At 45.0% G+C, this 20,302-nt stretch overlaps 1 protein-coding gene across 2 annotated transcripts in view; it reads right to left on the minus strand.

The window, feature by feature from the left end:
* Positions 1-20,302, minus strand: part of ERN1 (endoplasmic reticulum to nucleus signaling 1) — a 159,814-nt gene that overhangs the window by 81,302 nt on the left and 58,210 nt on the right. For both annotated transcript variants that reach the window (XM_063960906.1, XM_063960907.1), the window contains exons 5-11: positions 9,042-9,114; positions 7,805-7,927; positions 7,273-7,374; positions 6,863-7,124; positions 6,517-6,595; positions 5,448-5,613; positions 5,100-5,218 (exon numbers count right to left, since the gene is read on the minus strand). In XM_063960906.1, the coding sequence (XP_063816976.1) occupies positions 5,100-5,218; positions 5,448-5,613; positions 6,517-6,595; positions 6,863-7,124; positions 7,273-7,374; positions 7,805-7,927; positions 9,042-9,114 (924 nt within the window). The remainder of the gene's footprint in view (positions 1-5,099; positions 5,219-5,447; positions 5,614-6,516; positions 6,596-6,862; positions 7,125-7,272; positions 7,375-7,804; positions 7,928-9,041; positions 9,115-20,302) is intronic.

Raw genomic sequence — 20,302 nt, forward strand, 5'->3', positions numbered from 1 at the left:
TGAAGAGGGTAAATAGGGACATGCAGGTAAGCATCCTTGATGTCCAGTGATACCATGTAATTCTCCAGGCTTGCAATAATCGCCCTGAGCGATTCCATTTCGAACTTAAACCTTCGTACATAAGTGTTCAAGGCTTTCAATTTTAGAATGGGTCTCACCGAACCGTCTGGTTTCGGTACCACAACATTTTGGAATAGTAACCCCGGCCTTGTTGAAGGAGGGGTACCTTGATTTCACCTGCTGGAAGTACAGCTTGTGAATTGCCGCCAGTACTACCTTTCTCCGAGGGCAGCAGGCAAGGCTGATGTGAGGTAACGGCGAGGGGAAGTCGCCTCGAACTCCAGCCTGTATCCCTGTGATACTATTTGCAGAACCTAGGGATCCACCTGTGGGCAAACCCACTGGTCCCTGAAGTTCCCGAGACGCGCCCCTACCGCACCTGTCTCCACCTGTGGAGCCCCAACGTCATGCGGTGGACTCAGAGGAAGCGGGGGAAGATTTTTGATCCTGGAAACTGGCTGCTGGTGCAGCTTTTTCCTTCTTCCCTTGTCTCTGTGCAGAAAGGAAGCGCCTTTGACCCGCTTGCTTTTCTGAAGCCGAAAGGACTGTACCTGAAAATACGGTGCTTTCTTAAGCTGTGAGGAAACCTGAGGTAAAACATTTTTCTTCCCAGCTGTTGCTGTGGATACGAGGTCCCAGAGACCATCCCCAAACAATTCCTCACCCTTATAAGGCAGAATCTCCATGTGCCTTTTATAGGCAGCATCACCTGTCCACTGCCGGGTTTCTAATACCCTCCTGGCAGAATGGACATTGCATTAATTCTGGATGCCAGCCGGCAAATATCCCTCTGTGCATCCTTTATATATAAGACAACGTCTTTAATATGCTCTATGTTAGCAAACTATTATCCCTGTCTTAGAGTATTAATATTATCTGACAGGGTATCAGACCCCGCTGCAGCAGCACTATTTATGCTGAGGCAATTGCAGGTCTCAGTATATAACCTGAGTGTGTATATACAGACTTCAGGATAGCCTCCTGCTTTTTATCAGCAGGCTCCTTCAAGGTGGCCGTATCCTAAGACGGCAGTGCCACCTTTTTTGACAAACGTGTGAGCGCCTTATCCACCCTAAGGGATATCTCCCAACGTGACCTATCCTTTGGCGGGAAAGGGTACGCCATCAGTAACTTTTTAGAAATTACCAGTTTCTTATTGGGGGAACCCACGCTACTTTACACACTTCATTCATTCATCTGATGGGGGAACAAAACACTGGCTGCTTTTTCTCCCCAAAAATAAAACCCCTTTTATGTGGTACTTGGGTTCATGTCAGAAATGCGTAACACATTTTTCATTGCCGAGATCATGTAACGGATGTTCCTAGTGGATTGTGTATATGTCTCAACCTCGTCGACAGAGCCGGCCATAGGTATAGGCAAACTAGGCAATTGCCTAGGGCATTTGATATGCCTAGGGGCATCAGCAGCTTCTGCTGATTAAAATGATATGTGGCATGCCTATATTCTGAGTGTAGCATTTCATATGCAGATACAGCCACGGTCTCACACAGTATATAGGCATGCTGCATATCATTTTAATCAGCAGAAGCTGCTTGTGCATCCTAGCCACATAGCAATGCAAATAAGATGCATTTTAATTAAAAAAAACGTCTCCGACGTTATCATTGAGGCAAGATTTATGAGGACACATCTGTATCCAAGCAGAGGCAGAGGTCACAGTGTTAGTAGCAGTGTGAGTGCTGTGTGTATGTGAGTGGGTTGGTTGTGCAGTAGTGTTCAGAATATGTGTAAGGAGCATTATGTGTGTCATGTAAAAATGAATCAATAATGTGCAACATATGTGTAAGGGGCACTGTGTGTCATTATGTGTATAAGGGCATTAATAATGTGCGGCATATGTGTAACAGGGTACTACTGTATGTGTGTCATTATGTGTAAATGGGCACTAATAATGTGCAGCAAATGTGTAGGTGGCACTGTGTGTGTCATTATGTGTATAAGGGCATTAATAATGTGCAGCATATGTGTAAGGGACATTATGTGTAAAAGGGCATTAATAAAGGTTGTCATAATGTGTAAGGCGCATTATGGTTATAAGGAAATTAATAAGGTGTCTCATATGTGTAAGGGGCATTACTGTGTGGAATTGTGTGTATAAATGCATGACTAATGTGTGGCATTTTGTGTATAAGGTGCTCTACTATATGGCGTTGCATATAGAAAGGGCACTACTGTGTCATCTAATGTGAATAAAGAGCAATAGGGTGTGGTGTAATGTGAATAAGGAGCAATTCAGTGTGATGTAATGTGAATAAGGGTCTCTACTGTGAGGAGTAACGTTTATAAGGTAAAGTGATACTACTGTGGGGTGTAATATGAATTATGGACACTATCGCATGATCAAATGTGAATAAAGTTGCTGTGCTGTGCGCCAAATGTGCGAGCTGTTCCTATTTAAAGTATAGGGGGTACAAACACCAAAATAAGGACTGCTATGGGTGAGGGGTGATGGTGCTGGGAAAGAGGTGCAAGGTCAGAGGCGGAACCAGCGGTGGTGCTAGGGGGCACCAGACAAAATCTTGCCTAGGGCATCATATTGGTTAGGGCCGGCTCTGCTCGTCGACACTGGAGTCAGACTCCGTGTCGACATCTGTGTCTGCCATCTGAGGTAACAGGCGCTTTTTTGAGCCCCTGATGGCCTTTGAGACGCCTGGGCAGGCGCGGGCTGAGAAGCCGGCTGTCCCACAGCTGTTTTACGTCATCCAGCCTTGTAAGGAGTTGACATTGTCGGTTAATACCTTCCACCTATCCATCCACTCTGGTGTCGGCCCCACAGGGGACGACATCCCATTTATCAGCCTCTGCTCCACCTCCACGTAACCTTCCTCATCCCACATGTCGACACAGCCGTACCGACACACAGCACACACACAGGGAATGCTCTGACTGAGGACAGGACCCCACAAAGTCCTTTGGGGAGACAGAGAGAGAGTATGCCAGCACACACCAGAGCGCTATATAATGCAGGGATTAACACTATAACTGAGTGATTTTCCCCCCAATAGCTGCTTGTATAAACAATATTGCGCCTAAATTTAGTGCCCCCCCTCTCTTTTTAACCCTTTGAGCCTGAAAACTACAGGGGAGAGCCTGGGGAGCTGTCTTCCAGCTGCACTTTGAAGAGAAAATGGCGCCAGTGTGCTGAGGGAGATAGCTCCGCCCCTTTTTCGCATACTTTTCTCCCGCTTTTTTATGGATTCTGGCAGGGGTATTTATCACATATATAGCCTCTGGGGCTATATATTGTGATATATTTGCCAGCCAAGGTGTTTTTATTGCTGCTCAGGGCGCCCCCCCCCCCAGCGCCCTGCACCCTCAGTGACCGGAGTGTGAAGTGTGTATGAGGAGCAATGGCGCACAGCTGCAGTGCTGTGCGCTACCTTGGTGAAGACTGATGTCTTCTGTCGACGATTTTACGGACTCTTCTTGCTTCTGGCTCTGTAAGGGGGCCGGCGGCGCGGCTCTGGGACCGAACATCAATGGCCGGTTCCATGCGGTCGATCCCTCTGGAGCTAATGGTGTCCAGTAGCCTAAGAAGCCCAAGCTACCACCAGTTAGGTAAGTTCGCTTCTTCTCCCCTTAGTCCCTCGCTGCAGTGAGTCTGTTGCCAGCAGATCTCACTGTAAAATAAAAAACCTAAAATATACTCTCTCTCTAGGAGCTCAGGAGAGCCCCTAGTGTGCATCCAGCTCAGCCGGGCACAGGATTCTAACTGAGGTCTGGAGGAGGGTCATAGTGGGAGGAGCCAGTGCACACCAGGTAGTCCTAAATCTTTCTTAGCTGTGCCCAGTCTCCTGCGGAGCCGCTATTCCCCATGGTCCTTACGGAGTCCCCAGCATCCACTAGGACGTCAGAGAAATATAATTTATAAAAGGTATGGTTTTGCTTTGTAAAGGATTGCCGCTTTAAAAAAAATGTCTGCGTTCACCCGGCAACCTGCACCTCGGGCCAACTGGCACAGCATTACATCCGGCCCATTGGCTTAAATGGTAATGTATTCTACAATGCAAAGAGTGAATGATAACATTTACAAAGATGTAAAAGAGTCAGGAGCTGGCCGCAGCTAAATATATTGGAAAAAGGACTCTTCCTGTTAATGAGGCAACGGGATTACACTGCAGAGAGCTCTCTTCAAAATGACCGGTAACAGAACACGGAATGAGGTAGATACAAGGTCACATTTTATGTCCATCATTTTAAACTCCTGTCATGGTATGGAAACTTTTACACATACATTTGTGAATGTTACAGAGAGATGTTTAAAGGTCACTGCACTGTTTATTCATCTCCTACTTGTCCAACTGCTCAGTCTCTGCCTCCACACCTGCATGTACAGGGTCCCACGAAGCGCTGCCATTGGCCTCCTCCTCTTCTCCCTCTATAACTCTTTCCTTGGTGAGCTTATCAGCTGCTTTGGCTTCTAATATTCTCTGGCTCCCCATCCATCTACTGCTGCATACATCTCCAAGCTCATTCACACACGCTCCCTCCCTTTTTGCAAAGGACTGCCACATCTCCTGCTCCCTGATCACTTAACCCCCATAAAACTCCAAGCTGCAATCCCCCAATTCTGCTCCCATAGGCCCCTCTTGCTGGCAGTGCCTGCCCTCCTTTTGTGATCTCTACATAAATAAGTAAGCTGCATGTGGTAATTACATAGATAATTTGTGAATTGGACTATGTTACTTTATGATCCATCCCCTTTACGCTACAGAACCCTTGTGGAACTATATAAATAAAAAACAACAACTAACGTTGAAAGCTAATCATAGTTGTGGAATGTCCGGGCTGAGAACTCCTGGACTCTTTGGAGACCAGACAGTTCCCATAAGAGTCATGTCCATTTACATAAACCCCAAGTTGGTAGGGGCAAGATAAATCAAATGGTTGGACCCGCTTAGTAATGATGCTTATGGCATCTTATCATGCTTTGCCACCGGATCAACTGGCAGATAGCGATGAAAATGAGGTATGTGTGGGTTTTGAGACTGTTGAAGGGATTGTCATACACTAACCTCAGTAAAGCGTGGTTTATCAGGACCGGTCTCTATTATGTTCTCTTCACCTCTGGGAAGAGTAGGGGGGAAGGTGTCAAGGATCTTGGTTGGTGTGGACAGTGGGATCTCATGGTGCCCTGTGGAAAAGATCAGCCAATTACAGAATCCATTACAAATATTCATCTGGGACTTATTTTATTCAAATCAGGGGTTTACCAGGGTCTCAATATTTCCATATCACATAGTCTGAAATACAGAGTGAATATGCCCCCAACGTTCAGAGCTCAGAATATATTTCATTTCTTGTTAAGCAGGAATGAAAGGAATATCCATTTTGAATTCTAGGGAGGAGTTTGATAACTGTACCTATTAACAGCCACTGGTTCTTCCAGTAGTTCAGCTTGTTTTTTCCCTTCAGGCCAGAGGGTATCTTAAGATCAGTGCTGGGTGTGAACTCGCATTCCCCATTCTCTTCAATTGTCACCCCGTCAGTCCTGGGTCCATCCAGCAATGGAATCGCCCTCCCTCGGGGCTACAAACCAGAACACAGAAGTTAAATGACACAAATGCCTAGAAGACTTTGGCAGAGCTCATTAAGCTATTTCTAAGACCCTATTGTTTCTGAAATACACCACCCATGGTGCAGGGAAGTATTTATACACTGACTTGGCAGTAACAGCGAATACATGTGAATAAAGTGCCTGCCAATAATTCATGACACTGAAGGAATGACACCGTGGCCCCTGTTTTGGTCACAATGTCACTAGAAAAAGGTAATTATCCAGTGACTGAGCAATCATATAGTCCTTTCTAGTCACAGAACGGTAATCATCAGCTGTGCCCTACTGACCTCTCAGGCAACATGATTTGATTCTGGGCTTCCATTTAAAACATTTTTTAAAAAAAATGTAAGTTCATATTCCAAAATTTAGAGAATTTATCATTTACCATGCATCCAGAATTCAAATAATTTTATAAAAAAAAACAAAAAAAAACAAACAACAACATGTACTTGTCTGTCGTAAAAACTCTCCCTTTTGTGCATTTTCTATTAGTAGTAGTGTAACAGAATTATATAAAAGATAACTATGCTTGTAATATACTAAATTTCTGTATGAAAAAGCAGAGTTCTGGTTTCATCACTTTAATGGCCATGAGAAAAGCTTGTGTATTACAAGGAGTAAACTGTTAATTATGGCTATTAATTGCCTTGTTCTGCAATACAATAATAATCACATAAAAAGGACAAAAGATAATGATCCCCTAAACTGCACAGTACCGCTTACTATGTTAGCACTTCACAAATAAAGGATAAAATATATATATATATATATATATATATATATATATATATAAAATTGTAAAAAGAGAAATATAACCCCCCCACAAATGGCAAACATTGAAACCAGAGGGAAGAACGTGAAGTACTACTCACCACCACAGTGACCCCCTCGTGTACCAGTGATGAGGATGCATACAGACTAGTTGAGTATTTTCCTACATAAAGAGTTGGCCTAATGACAAGAAAAAAAAAATGTAATTAAGGAAATGACACAGATTTCTTCATTGAATTTATTAATGCTGGGAATGGAGCAGCAGGATACAGCTCCAAAGAGGAGAGTTGGGGGATGTATTGTTCAACGATCACCCAGAAAAACTGAACGCAACTACATGACCTGAACTCCACCAATCACAGCACAGCTGTCATGTTGTAGAAGAATCTACATTACACTGTAGATTCCTCTAACGGACACTCTGAGTGTATAAATTGCCATACTTACATCAGTTTGCTTTTAGTCTCAGTCTCCTTAGGGAATGGATACTTCCACTTTGTTATACGACCGACCTCCCCAGACATGAATGTGAGGTACCGAAGAGTCTCCACCCCGACGTTCGTGTGCAGCACCTTCCTCAGACCTTCCCTCTGCCAGATGTACAAGGCTACAACTGGAGAGGCATAATTCTGAATCCACAGTACGTCTCCGGAGTCACTGTCCACCGTCACTACTAGACCATCCCCATTGGATACAAAGTGAGACATTTCTGGAAGAAACGCGTGGGTGATATATTCTCATTACCAACTGTTCCAAAGTCAGAGGAGGCAAAACCCTCCAACACTGATCCCTTTACCAACACACTCTATCCAGACATTCAGGGGTATCATGGCCCTCAAGCAAGGTAGACAACTTACTGTATTTCGTGTCCTCATCTGGTAGAGTCGATGCATAATCATAATATGTGGCATTCCAGCGCAACTCTTTATTCTTTGTGTCATACATGGTAATGGTATACTCTGCAAAACACAGCGTTGGTCTGAGTGAATGTGCACCAACAAGAGAAAAGTCTCAGGTGTGTCTTATTATAATTCATCATTGCATGGAACGAGAGAGCTGTAGCTATTATCTGAGTACAGGATCTCCCGACAGATAATCCACAGCAACAATCACAAGAGTTAGGTCTTTAGCAAGTGGGTTGGTATTTTGCGTGTAAGAATCTTTGCACACATTGCAAGAGGAAATCTGACATGTTGCAATTTTTTGGATATTGAATCCATGTAGTAATTTCCAAAATGCTAGCCATAAATCATTAGCGTTTTATAATATGCATAATTTAGCAATATCCTTTAAAATAAGGGTCAGATTAGGTGCCCTGCACAGATAGAGACTTGTAAACTCTATTTCACTAGAGAGTGTCTGTAGATCTTGACATCCCGTGAAACCTACCTGTCCTGCCCAGGTACAGCAGAGAGGTGGATGGGCAAAGACTTTCTGCAAAGGTTGAAGTCAGTGTCTGCTGCTTCTCCCCTGTTACCAGGTCGATGACGTACCAGACATCCTGCTTCTTCCCTGCAGGATAAACATAATGAATGAGCATAATGTGGCCCCAATAGCCAGCTGCTAATACAAGGGCCACAATGACAAAACTAAAATACTAACAGCCTACAGATGAAGACACAAAATAGGACTTTAATACTGCTGGGGGGAGTTCGGGGGAAAGATATGTCAGATTCCAGAGAAACGTATCTGTTTTAGACACCACAATATGATCTAATCATGACAGAGGTCGGCTAGTACCACTGTGTCAGCACTGAGTGGGAAACGGACCTTCAGCAAGAGAGAGAGTCACTATGAAATTGCATTATTGGTTACATTACACTGCTGGCGTTTCTGACTGTACCATTATAGCTCTTGTTTACAATTCTACCAGCCATAGCATGGCATTATAGAACCATCTCTGCTGTTGGTGGTGGGTGAACCACATGTTGCTTCTTGCACTGTAAGGTAATGCAGGATAGAAAAACTAATTCACGCCCAGCAGGACAACCACTTGCGGCCTAATAATGTATTAATAAGTATAAAGGCAGGGTAATGGCTATGGGGTGTGTGTGTGTGCTTGTGGTGGGAAATTTAAATAGCAAGAGCCAATGGGGAAGAACAAACATGAAAGAACATTTTATACACTTAATATATATGTAGTATACATAACTGACAATAACAATATGATCCATAGACTTTATAAAGGAAAAATAAAATTGATGTCAGTCATTTGCATGGTAAGATATCATATTATATACAGACCTAAGACTTTGCAGACACACCGTCTTATTATAGGGTTTAATCACAGCACCAGCCAGAGGAGAACACAACAGTCTTGCCTGATCCTGGCAATGGTGTTCAAGTCCATTGGCCTAGTTATATATTGCACGCAGCAGTGAAATTATACCAACTGGCCTACGCTATTTATCTTCATAAAACATATTGCCATTGTTCTACTGTTTAATATTTTACAAATGGGAGTCTGAAGATCCCCCCCTACTACAGTTCCTTAGCTACACCTACCGGGGTTATCTCAGCACCCTGAAGGTCTGGGCGCAGAGCCCAATTAGTAGATTTGCCCTGGTGCGCACAGCAGTTCGTTACAGACATTTTACAGCAATTAACACTATAATCACCGCCTTACCCATGTATAAAATCCCATCTGAGCTCCGACATGGTGATGCCTGGACCAGCTCGGGGATGGTGAAGGGAAGTTTCTGCAACACAAAGTACAAAGACCAATAAACTTCTATTCTAGAAGTATGATCAGGCAAACGTTTATTATCTGTGTAATAAACACACAATAGTACAGGTCATTAAAGTATCTATAGAATAAAAGGCAATTCCCTGCAAGCTACAAAAAGCACAAACCAGCGGATACTGATAACCAGAAATGAGTTAGTAGCTAAAACCACAAAAACATGGATATATTTGTTTTACACTTGTTTTATGGTCAGATCCTCAAACATAGTAATATTTTGGTGCTTCTTATTGGACTATATCATTTAAATAAGAGCCATTTATCTATTTGTCAGAATTTTTAGATTTGAATCATGTGATGTGATGTTAAACCACACTAAATATTACATTTTGATTTTGATTACAGCACGCTTAAAATTAATAGAAGTTAGTCAGCTTCGCGTTAAGGTGTCTCCATAAATGTGACTATTAATTGGCAGAATATTCATGTGCATGTTAGAAAACATTGAAACCCGTACAATACACCTGATTGCTAGCTGGGTCGCATCACATTTCATCCATTTGCATTATAGAGATTTGTGTGTGTATCAACACTTGACATTATTCTTGCAAATTAAGAGAGGTTTCAGGACCTTTTAAGCTTGAGGGTTCTAGTGGAGGTCCACAACTGAAACGTTTGAACTGCTATAGGGTTATTGTGCTATGAGTGTATATGTAGTGGTGTAGTCCAAAAGTAATATCACCAACGGATACAAGGAGTAGCATTATCGTTTAATTTGCCCACGGCACAAAAATTCCCCAAAACATCTGATACTCTAAAAGTGGAAACACAAACGAGGGATGGTTTAGAAAACAGAGGAAAACAGTATGAGAACTTAAACTTAATACGACAAAATGTAAAATAGTGCATGTAGGACACAAACTCGAAAGCAGGATACAGAGTGAATGGTGATGTAATGTCAACAACATGGAAGGAACCTTGGACTTCAAGTTTCAGATATGTAGTCAAGCAATAGATACACACAGATTGTTAGCATCAATAGGAAAAATCTTTCTGTTTTGTATACCTATGTGGCTTTAATACTGCCATGCATCTGGTACCTTTCACAATATGGGTAAAACAGAGTGCGGGCGTATTTCTTTTCCATTTCAGAATGTTGCCTAGTTCTATCTTGGCTGCTTTAAATCAAGGCTATAAAAGGCCTTGGGTGTGGCATATGTCAGTCCTTGTACAGAAGTTACCCTCTATACCTGAAAAGTGAGTGCATTTAACTACAATTTACATACATATATGGATTTAATACTGCCACACAGCTAGTATCATGTACAATATAGGTAAAACGGAGTGTGGGCATATTTATTTTCTGTATTGTTTCAAAAAGCAGCAGGGAATGTCAGTAGAATACTCCGTCGTATAGGAAGAGGTATTAGTAATAGGAAGAGAGAGGTTATATTGTATACCTCCCAACTGTCCCACTTTTGGCGGGACAGTCCCGTTTTTCTGGGACTGTCCCACCTGCAGGTCGCAATTTTCCATGGTGGGTAGGGGCGGTGTGTGTGTGTGTGTGTGGGGGGGGGGGGCAGTTGGGAGACCCCCTCTCACTCGCTGAGAGCAGCGGTGATTAGACACTGTGTGCATGCGCACAGCGTCTGTTTACTGGGAGAGAGGGACAGGGGGCATACCAGCAGCTCAAACAGTGCTTCACTGTGAAAATGGGGTCGTGATCCGCGATCCCGACACTTCTGCGGGGCCACGCCCCCTATTTCCGAAAAAGCGCGCCTCTGTGTCCCTTTCCCAACTTTATAAAGTTGGGAGGTATGATATTCCCACTATAGGTCACTGGTGAGACTTAATTACCAAGTACAGTATTGGAGGCCCTATCACTTCAAATGATCTCTCAAGACCCACTTCTTCACCAAACCCAGCCAAATCTCATCCTAACCCTCTGTTCTACGCTCTCTATGTACCCCATCTGTGTCACCCCTGTCTGTCTACCCCTCCCCTTTAGAATGTAAGCTCTCACGAGCAGGGCCCTCTTCCCTCATGTGCTTATCCTTTCTTTTTTTTTATAAAGTAATTTTTATTCAGTAGTCTGGAGAAGAAGGTACAGACATTGCAGAGCATCGTCATATCACAAACAATACATCAAGTTATCTTGAGTCAGCCATATTTTTGAGCGAAGTTTACATCATTGGAATATCAGACCAAGTCCATGAGGGAATATACAAGGATTTCCTATTATTCGGACCATTAGGGTCTGCAAAATCCGTAGCCAAATATATTAGTCTCCATTAACTTTTATATTTACACCCTTAAACTAAACAGTAAGAAAAATAACAAAAAGAAACATAAGCAAAGTGAGAAGGAGCCCTCTGATTCAGGACCACATTAGTCATGCATATAAGTAGGCGAGCACGCAGGGCTCAACCGCCAAACGTCTCATATATACATCATTAAACATTAAGTTTGTGATATGTTAGCACTTCAGTGCCCACTATATTTGGGGAACCAGGTGAGAATGGGGGGAGTCTAGCCATGGAGACCAAACCTTTTCAAATTTGGCTGATGCGTTTTGTTTCATATATATGTATCTTTCCTTAGTTATTGTGTCATTAATTAAGGTCTTAAGCGCAGATATTAACGGGCCTCTAGGGGCCATCCATAGCCTCGCAATGCAAACCTTAGCCAAGGCACATACACTGCGAGCATAAAGACCCATTGAAACAGACAAAGAAGTAGAGCATCCCATCCCCAAAATACAGAATTGTGGGGTAAGCAGGCCGCCAGTCACTCCCGTACTCTCCAGAATTGACCTGACCCCCAACCAGAACACCCTCAACCTCGGGCAATCCCACACTAGATGCCAGAATGTTCCCACCGCCCCCCCGCACTTAGGACAAAGGCCAGATCCGCCCATCCCAAAAGTAGCCAGCCTAGCTGGAGTCATATATGTTCTGTGTAAAATGAAGAATTGAATTTGCTGATATCTGAGAGATTTGGTAACTTTGGCAGGGTATTCCAGAGCAAGGACCCAGTCCTCCTCAGTTATTAGACCCATATCCTCCTCCCACTTTCCACGGAGACGTGTCAAAGGGTCCGTATGGAGCTTGGTAAGAAGATATCCATACGCAAGGGAGACCATCTTAGCTCGACCCAAAGTAGCCACAAAGGTCTTGATGGGGAATGGGAGGATTCGTGGGGGGGATTCAGCAAATTGGGACTGGAGGGCATGGCGAAGCTGGAGATATCTGAAGAAATAAGAATTGGGTAGGTCAAACTCATCTCTCAGTTGTTGAAAGGATTTGAGTACATTATCTATATAGAGTTGAGAAATAGAAACCACCGATCTAGGGGCCCATACCTCCCGCCCCTCAAGTGCATGTAATTCAGGAAGCCAGTCAGAGTACCATAGGGGGGTATCTGGATCCAGGCCATCGTACCTCAAGAGGTCTCTCAGGGCCCGCCATATCTTTAAGGCCTGGAAAATGATAGGGGGCAGAAACCGAGCTATGCTCCCACTCAGTAGCACCTGCACAGGAGAGAGGTGGGGAAAGCAACAGCGAATAAACTCACAATGTAAAGAGTCAGCCCCAGAGTCTTGCGCCCATACACTGATATGAGTCAGCTGAGCAGCATAGTAATACATCTGAAAATTAGGCAGAGCCAGGCCACCGTCAGATCGCTGCCTGGTAAGGTTATTTAGCTGTATCCTAGGTTGTTTATTAGCCCAAATCAGTGAGGATAGAACGCTATTTAATTTCCTAAAGAATATTGGATAAATATATACCGGGGACTGGAGAATAATGTATAAGAGTTTGGGCAGTATAATCATTTTAATGAGGTTAACCCTGCCAGACACCGTCAGTGGAAGCTTACACCAAGCCTTGGATTTGCCCATGACCCACTGCATGGTTGGGTCCAGATTCAGAGGGACAAAATCAGAAGGGTCGTTAGTTATTTGGATTCCGAGGTACTTAAATTGTACCGTCCAACATAATGGCAGGGGGATTTTGGAAACAGTAGGAGGGGGGCCTATGACTGGCATAATGTGTGATTTAGGCCAGTTTATTCTAAGACCCGAATGATCTCCAAAGTTCTCTATCACACGCAGCAGAATGGGCATTGACCTGGTGTAATCCTGCAAAAACAACAACATGTCATCGGCGTAGAGAGCTATTCTATCCTCACATGAACCTGTACAAATTCCCACAATATCTGGGTGTGATCTTATTAAGCAGGCCAAGGGCTCGATGGCCAAGGCAAACAGCGTGGGGGACAGGGGGCAGCCCTGTCTAGTACCACGGGACAGTTGAAAAGAGGGGGATACATAGCCATTTACCAAGATCCTGGCACTCGGATGCTGATACAGTAATTTAGTCCATCTTATAAAATTGGGTCCAAAGCCCATACAAGCCATCACCTCCCATAAATAAGCCCATTCAATGCTGTCAAAGGCCTTGGCCGCGTCCAACGAGACCACAGCCGAGTCAGAAGGGGAGTCATGTGGGAGTTGTAAAATGGTATACAGTCTACGTAGGTTGATAGACGTGGACTTCCCTGGCATGAAGCCAGTCTGGTCCGGGTGAATGAGGGAGGTGATCACTGTGTTAAGCCGTACTGCCAATATCTTTGCCAGGATCTTAGCATCGGTGGGAATCAGGGATATCGGCCTATAGGAGTCTGGAGACCCAGGGTCCCTGCCGGGCTTTGGGATCACTATTATAACTGCCTCTGACATAGAGGGGGAGGGGGGAGTTCGTTATTGACAAATATATATCTAAGTATAGGGCATGGAGCCTGGGCCCAAAAAAATCAACATGCTTTTTGTATACCTCGGAGGGAATTCCGTCACAACCCGGAGCCTTGCCACTAGAAGACATATTAATGGCCGCAGTCACCTCCTCGAGCGTCAAAGGCGCCTCCAGCAGCTCACAGGCTTCAGAGGAGAGTGTGGGCAGCGGAATACCCCCCAGGTAATATGAAAGATCTAAAGTAGAGCATGTCAATTGTGAGTTATAAACCTCAGAGTAGTAAGATCGGAATAACTGCGCAATGTCCGGTGTGGTGTCAACAAAGGAGCCATCTCCACCGGACATTCGGGTGATCGTAGTCCCAGGACGATCATAATGTATCAGACGGGCCAGGAGGCCCCCCGTCCTATCAGCCTGCATATAAATATTAGTAGCCTTAAAGAGGAGGGATCGAGAGTTTTTATCAGACAGGTGGGCTAACCAAGCCGACTGAGCCACTAGCCAGCGTGTCCTTGTCGCGGGGGCACCATCGGACAAATATTGGGATTCTAGTTCCCTAGCGTCCCTTTCAAGGTCCTGTTCTCTCTCCCTGGAGGACATTTTATGAGCCGCTATACGTCCAATATATGAACCTCTCAAAAACGCCTTAAATGAATCCCAAACTACTGTACCCGGGGCAGACCCTATATTGTCGTTAAAGTAACCCTCCCGCTGAGTCACCAGATCACCGCAATCATTCAGCTGGGCCAGCCAAGAGGGGTGCAACTTCCAATAAGAGTGCCCCCTCTGACTTTCCACAGCAAGAGTCATCAACAGAGGGGAGTGGTCAGAGACCCCTCGAGCCTCGTAGTGGATATCAATAATTCCAGGGACGAGGGCGGGGGACACCAGCATCAGGTCAATCCTGGAGAAGGAGCCATGAGTGCTGGAAAAACAGGAGAACTGACGGACCGCAGGGTGACGAAGCCTCCACACATCCACCCACTGCAAACTATTCAAAAAATCAGCAAACTTGGTAGGACCACCACCCGCCAGCGCAACCCTCGGGAAGTGCCATCGGTCCAAAGATAAATCCAGGATGTTATTAAAATCGCCCAAGCAAATCACTGGGGTGGTAGGAGAAGGAGCAATGAAGGAAGCAGCCTGCTGCAGCACAGCATATGAAAAAGGAGGGGGGACATACACCGCTAAAATGTAATAGGGCTGGGAACTCAGCTTACACTCCATAAATACAAATCTTCCATACGGGTCAGTTTTAATCGACAACAGCTCAAATTGCACTGACTTTTTAATCAGAACCGAGACACCCCTAGAAAAGGAGGAGTGAGAGGCATGGTAAGCCCATCCCACCCAGGCCCGTCGAAAGGACAGTAACCTATGTCCCTCCAAGTTGGTCTCACTGAGGCATGCAATATCCGGGTCATATTTCTTAATCATATTTAGAACCAAAGATCGTTTGATTTTGTTATTCAGACCTCGGACATTCCATGCCAGAAATTTTAGGTTTATCATGACCCCATGTAAGCTCTATGTACCACCCGGATAGACATCTCTCAAAATACATCTTGAGAATCAGCATTATAAACACCAGCAACACATGACGTATATGAGCCCCGCGTTGTAAGCCATTGCATCTGAAATATTAAACATCCTTGCTTCAGAAAATACTTAAATAAGAAAAATAACAAACTAAAGAAAAAAAAACGAAAACAGCAAAAGGAGGCGCAACTAGCAGCTTCCCAACTAACCATTCCCTCCCCGTACACCACCCCAAACTCCGGCATACTTATATCCCGAACAATCAACCCAAACTACCAAGCGCTAAGAAGTCCTTGTCAAAGTCAGAAAAATATCTCTATGCACACTACCATTTTTGCACCTCACACAGGTCCGTGCTGCGCATGCGTGCGCTCTCCCGTACGTGCGCATACTCACAGTCGCGGGCACCCGCAGGCGCACGGTATGCGTATTTACGGTAGAGTTTATGTGATCGTAGCGTGCGACTCAATCGTTACATATTTTCACTATATAATGTATTTTGTAGATCATGGTCCCTTTGATAGATTCTGAAAGTTTAGTTAACATAGCATGTTCCTGAACAGAGGGATCCCTCTTTGTATTGTACGAAGGGTCTAACAGGGGTCATACAGTGGTGTTTGGTACCCATCGGAAGAGTATTTAAATAGCAATATTCCGGTGTTGGTTTGGAGCGGATTAATCACTCGTGCGAATAGTTATGGACATAAGAAGTTTATGTCCATTTGCTATTATTTGTTCTTATTTAGTCATGCGGCGGGAAACTCAGTGTCCCACCCACCTGAACAGTTGGAAGCAGTCACAGCCCACCTGTATGAATCAACCTATGACCTTTTGTTATAGTGCGAAGCCGAATTCCTGTGTCCAATGAACAATGAGATTGTAGGGACCCTTGAATTATATTGTGTGTGGGGCATAAATAGGCAAGCCGACCATATCCAGTTCACTCTCTTCAACGGTTCTCATTGCTGATAATCGGGAGCTGGATATCGAGGCGCATGCGATCGTTTCCCCTTGTGCGTAAGTGTTTCTCCGCAACTATATTGATCTTCTTGTTATTGTGGGCCAATTTCTCTCTCTCTCTCTCCCTTCTCCTCTTTCTCTCTTATTTTCCTTTAAATAGTAATTGTATTATATTTCCTGTGTAGTTAGCTGGTTAGGTAGTCTATGTTATATTGTAGTGTATGATTTGTATTTGTATTAATTCTTTTGCAAGTTTATCATTCAAAATATATACATATTAGGCGTTGGACCCTAAGCCCAGGTATCTGTGTATTTCTTATAGTGTCTAGTATTCTCAGAGCGTCGGTGACGCTCAAACAGCTTTTAAGTTAATAAGGTTACACTAGGTTGCATCTACACCCTATCTCTACACTAAGGTTTTACCGCATATTTCATTGTTTATGGTTTAGATATAAAGGTTTAACATTGTGAGCGTCAGCGCCGCTGGTGATCTCCTCGTGGTCCCGAGCGTTCGCTACGCTATAGCGAATCATTACGTTAGTCAGCAGCCAATAGCGTGCCTGCCAGTGATCTCTTGGCCGTGAGCGAACGTGACGCTTGAGCGTCTCGACTACGGCTAAGCGATTGTTACGCAACATGCGTACCCTTACGGTACCTCATACGTAGATAGCGTACAGTGTTCTTAGACCTCATAAAGGGTATTATATAAGATAAATATTTAGCTTTATCAGCCTAGATTCTCAACTGAACCTCTAACCCTCTCTAACCAACACCACTTGGACGTAAAAGTCTTGAGCCACCAATGCAAAGGAGGGGGGCTCCCCGATCTGTGATCGTTTCCTCCGGCAGACCAGGCCCCAGGCTCTTCAACGCAGGAGGTCAGTCCGGAGCCAGTTGCCGAGCACCCGGCGCAAATCTGTCCAGCCATTGGGCCGCCTCTCTAGGGGAATTAAAAAACTTGGTCTCCCCATCCGCCACAACCCGGAGCCTTGAAGGAAACAGCATGGAGTATGAAATGTTGAGGTCTCGCAGACGCCGTTTAATGGGCATAAACTGTGCTCGGTCCTTCTGGACGTCTGCTGCAAAGTCCGGGAAGGCCGACACCTTGACTCCATTGCGGACCAACGGGCCCTTCGTGCGACCTAAGCGGAGAACCGAGTCACGGTCCTTATAGTGCAGGAATTTAGTGATGAAGGTGCGAGGAGGGGCACCAGGTGGTAGCGGCCGAGATGGTATTCTATGTGCTCGCTCCACCGTGAATTGGGCCATAAAGGACTCAGCGCCATACATCTCCTTAAGCCAGGATTCGAGGAAGTCCTCCGGCTGCGAACCCTCTTCTTTTTCAGGCAGGCCTACAAATCTTACATTATTTCTGCGCAGCAGTCCCTCCATGTCTAAGAGCTTGGTCTGGAGGGAGGAAACCTGTTGGGTCACCGTAGATACGGACTGCTTTAGGGGGCCACACACATCTTCCAGGTTGGAGACCCGTGTCTCCGCCTCACCCACTCTCTCTCGGATACGTTGAACATCTTGTCGGAGCAAGGAGAGATCGCACTGTACCTTCTCCATCTTATCGGAGAGACGCTGTTCACTGCCAGCTATAGCCTCCAGCACTTGTTGAATAGACGGCGCCTCCGCTGCCTCCGGGGAATTGACTGCAGACTCAGGAGGGGAGGTCGAGTGTGTTGGAGAGGCTTCATGAGAAGGAGCCGATGTTACCCTGAGATTGGATTGTCTGGCAAATCTTTCCAGTTTGGCCGCGGCCGCACTCTGGCCGCCCTTAACCATATTAGACAGGAGCAGACACACTCATCCCAAGTTAGGGTTACAGTATAGAAGTGTAATTAGGAGGCGGCTGCAGCAAGGTTGTGTATAATCAGTGGCGGGAACCAACCGTGCCTGGTCTGTAGGTCAAAATATCAATGGATAGGAAGCACAGGGTTGTGTAAAAGTAACAGTACGGACGGGAATATCCTGCAGTAAATTCCGGGAGGCAAAAGTAGGATATTGGTGTGCAGTACACTGTAGGATATTAGTGCAGTACAGCAGTGTAGTCAGTTCCAATCTATATGCAACTCCTGTGTGGTAGAATGGAAGAGCTGTGCAGTGAAAGTAGCTGACTTTGCCTCCAATCCCAGGGGAATTTTAGCAAAATTATTAGGAGATTAAGAATGGGAGAGATCAACATGCAGTGAGGACCCAGTGTGCAGAGATAGTTCACAGGGCACAGAAGAATACCCTTCAGATGAATGCAGCCTCTCCAAGCATGAATAACAGCCCAGAGCAGTGGGGCCGTCTGCATAAGCTTCTCCCAAAATGGCCGCAGTGCCCCTTCCCCTTCCCTAGGAGTACCTGTTTCTTCTCCGGGTATCGGGGCTCCGGGCCGCAGCCTGTCGGGGAGAGGAGAGGCAGCTTCCACCTCCCAGTCGTCCCGGGGTGCCTGGCGGCAGCGGCAGTCGCCGCTCGAGCTCCGGGTGTCACGCGGCCGAGGGCGCCGAAATTGAGGCCGGGGATCCGGAGGAGGCACAGGCCGCAGGGCCGGAAGTCAGCCGTCGCCGCTCCACGAGTCCCGGAGTTTGCGGAGGAGGATGCCCGCCGGTGCCCAGCAGTGTGAGGGAGGTATTCAGCCTGGGTAGGGACACCAGAGGGGGTCAGGATGGATGAAGGATTGTTGTAGCCGGGGAGCTCCCAAGATCCGCAACCTACTCCTTAGCTGCCGTGGCCACGCCTCTCCGCTTATCCTTTCTTACTTTAATAATCTTCAACTGCACCAAATCCAGCAGTCTTCTGCCACCTGATACTTATTCCAGTGTCATCTGCTGATGTAACTATGTTTATTTACCCTGTACTTGTCCTATACTGTCATCAACTGTAAGTTGCTGTTTTCCTGTTTGATTATTTGTTTATGTATTCTGTAATTGGGCGCTGCGGAACCCTTGTGGCGCCATATAAAGGATATAATAATAATAATAATCACTATATAAACAGTAATAAATACAAAATGAGCGGAGATGTGCTACTAACATGCCGCATGAGCTGCATAACTAAACTTCTCAGGAAAGACTATGGGGTTTATGAAGCGTCAGGTTGTAAAATCTGACACTTCTGAACGCGTTTATGACCGATATTTAAAAGGACAATGCTTTTACTACCAAGACACAGCTAGTTATAGCAACGGCCTTTTAACTACCGGGCATACACACAATCAGATGTGCTGGGCTGTAAATAAATGCCTAAGATCAGATCATGCACTGCGTACAGGAGAGAAGTGGCAGAGATGATAGGATATAAGTATTTATAGGATAGGATGATAGGATATAAGTCTTTATAAGTGTTATGGCACTGCAGACACACTGTGCTACTTTATAAACCAAAGAGGAGTCTAATAATAATGTTCAGGATGTAAATATTTCTACAAATCAGGGGATTTGACATTGAAGTAAGAAAGACTGAAATGTGACAAAAAGGGAAGAACTTCTTTTTTTATTATTACAGAAAGAAATGTTCTTGTAGCTGCTTTGTGAGACTCAAAGGGGAGTATTCAATTAGCTCCAATATTTTGGGAGCTATTGAATTTACCCCCCTGCGTATTCAATTGCGGGACATTTTTCCCATTTTTAAGGCATTTTTGCCAATGCCTTTTCGCCCCTTTTTTCTTTTATATGAAAAGGCAATGGCGAAAAAGGCCTACAAAATCTGTGAAAATGGCCCGCGTTTTTGTCGGCGCAGGTGCGAAAAACATGTGGATTCGCGGATCCACATGTTTTTCATTCCTGCTGAATTTTTCACCCAGGCGAAAAAAACGTCCCTAATTGAATACCCCCCTTAGGGTCAAGTTTAATTCATTATAAAGTTCCATAAAAGTATCCAAAAAAGCACGGGCCAATGTAAAGGTTTTCATAGGGACAACAAAAAAGAAAAGAAAAAAGAAAGCACAATAAACAAATACAATAA

Source organism: Pseudophryne corroboree, chromosome 3 (genome assembly GCF_028390025.1).
Source record: "Pseudophryne corroboree isolate aPseCor3 chromosome 3, aPseCor3.hap2, whole genome shotgun sequence".
In the NCBI taxonomy this organism is placed as follows: domain Eukaryota; kingdom Metazoa; phylum Chordata; class Amphibia; order Anura; family Myobatrachidae; genus Pseudophryne; species Pseudophryne corroboree.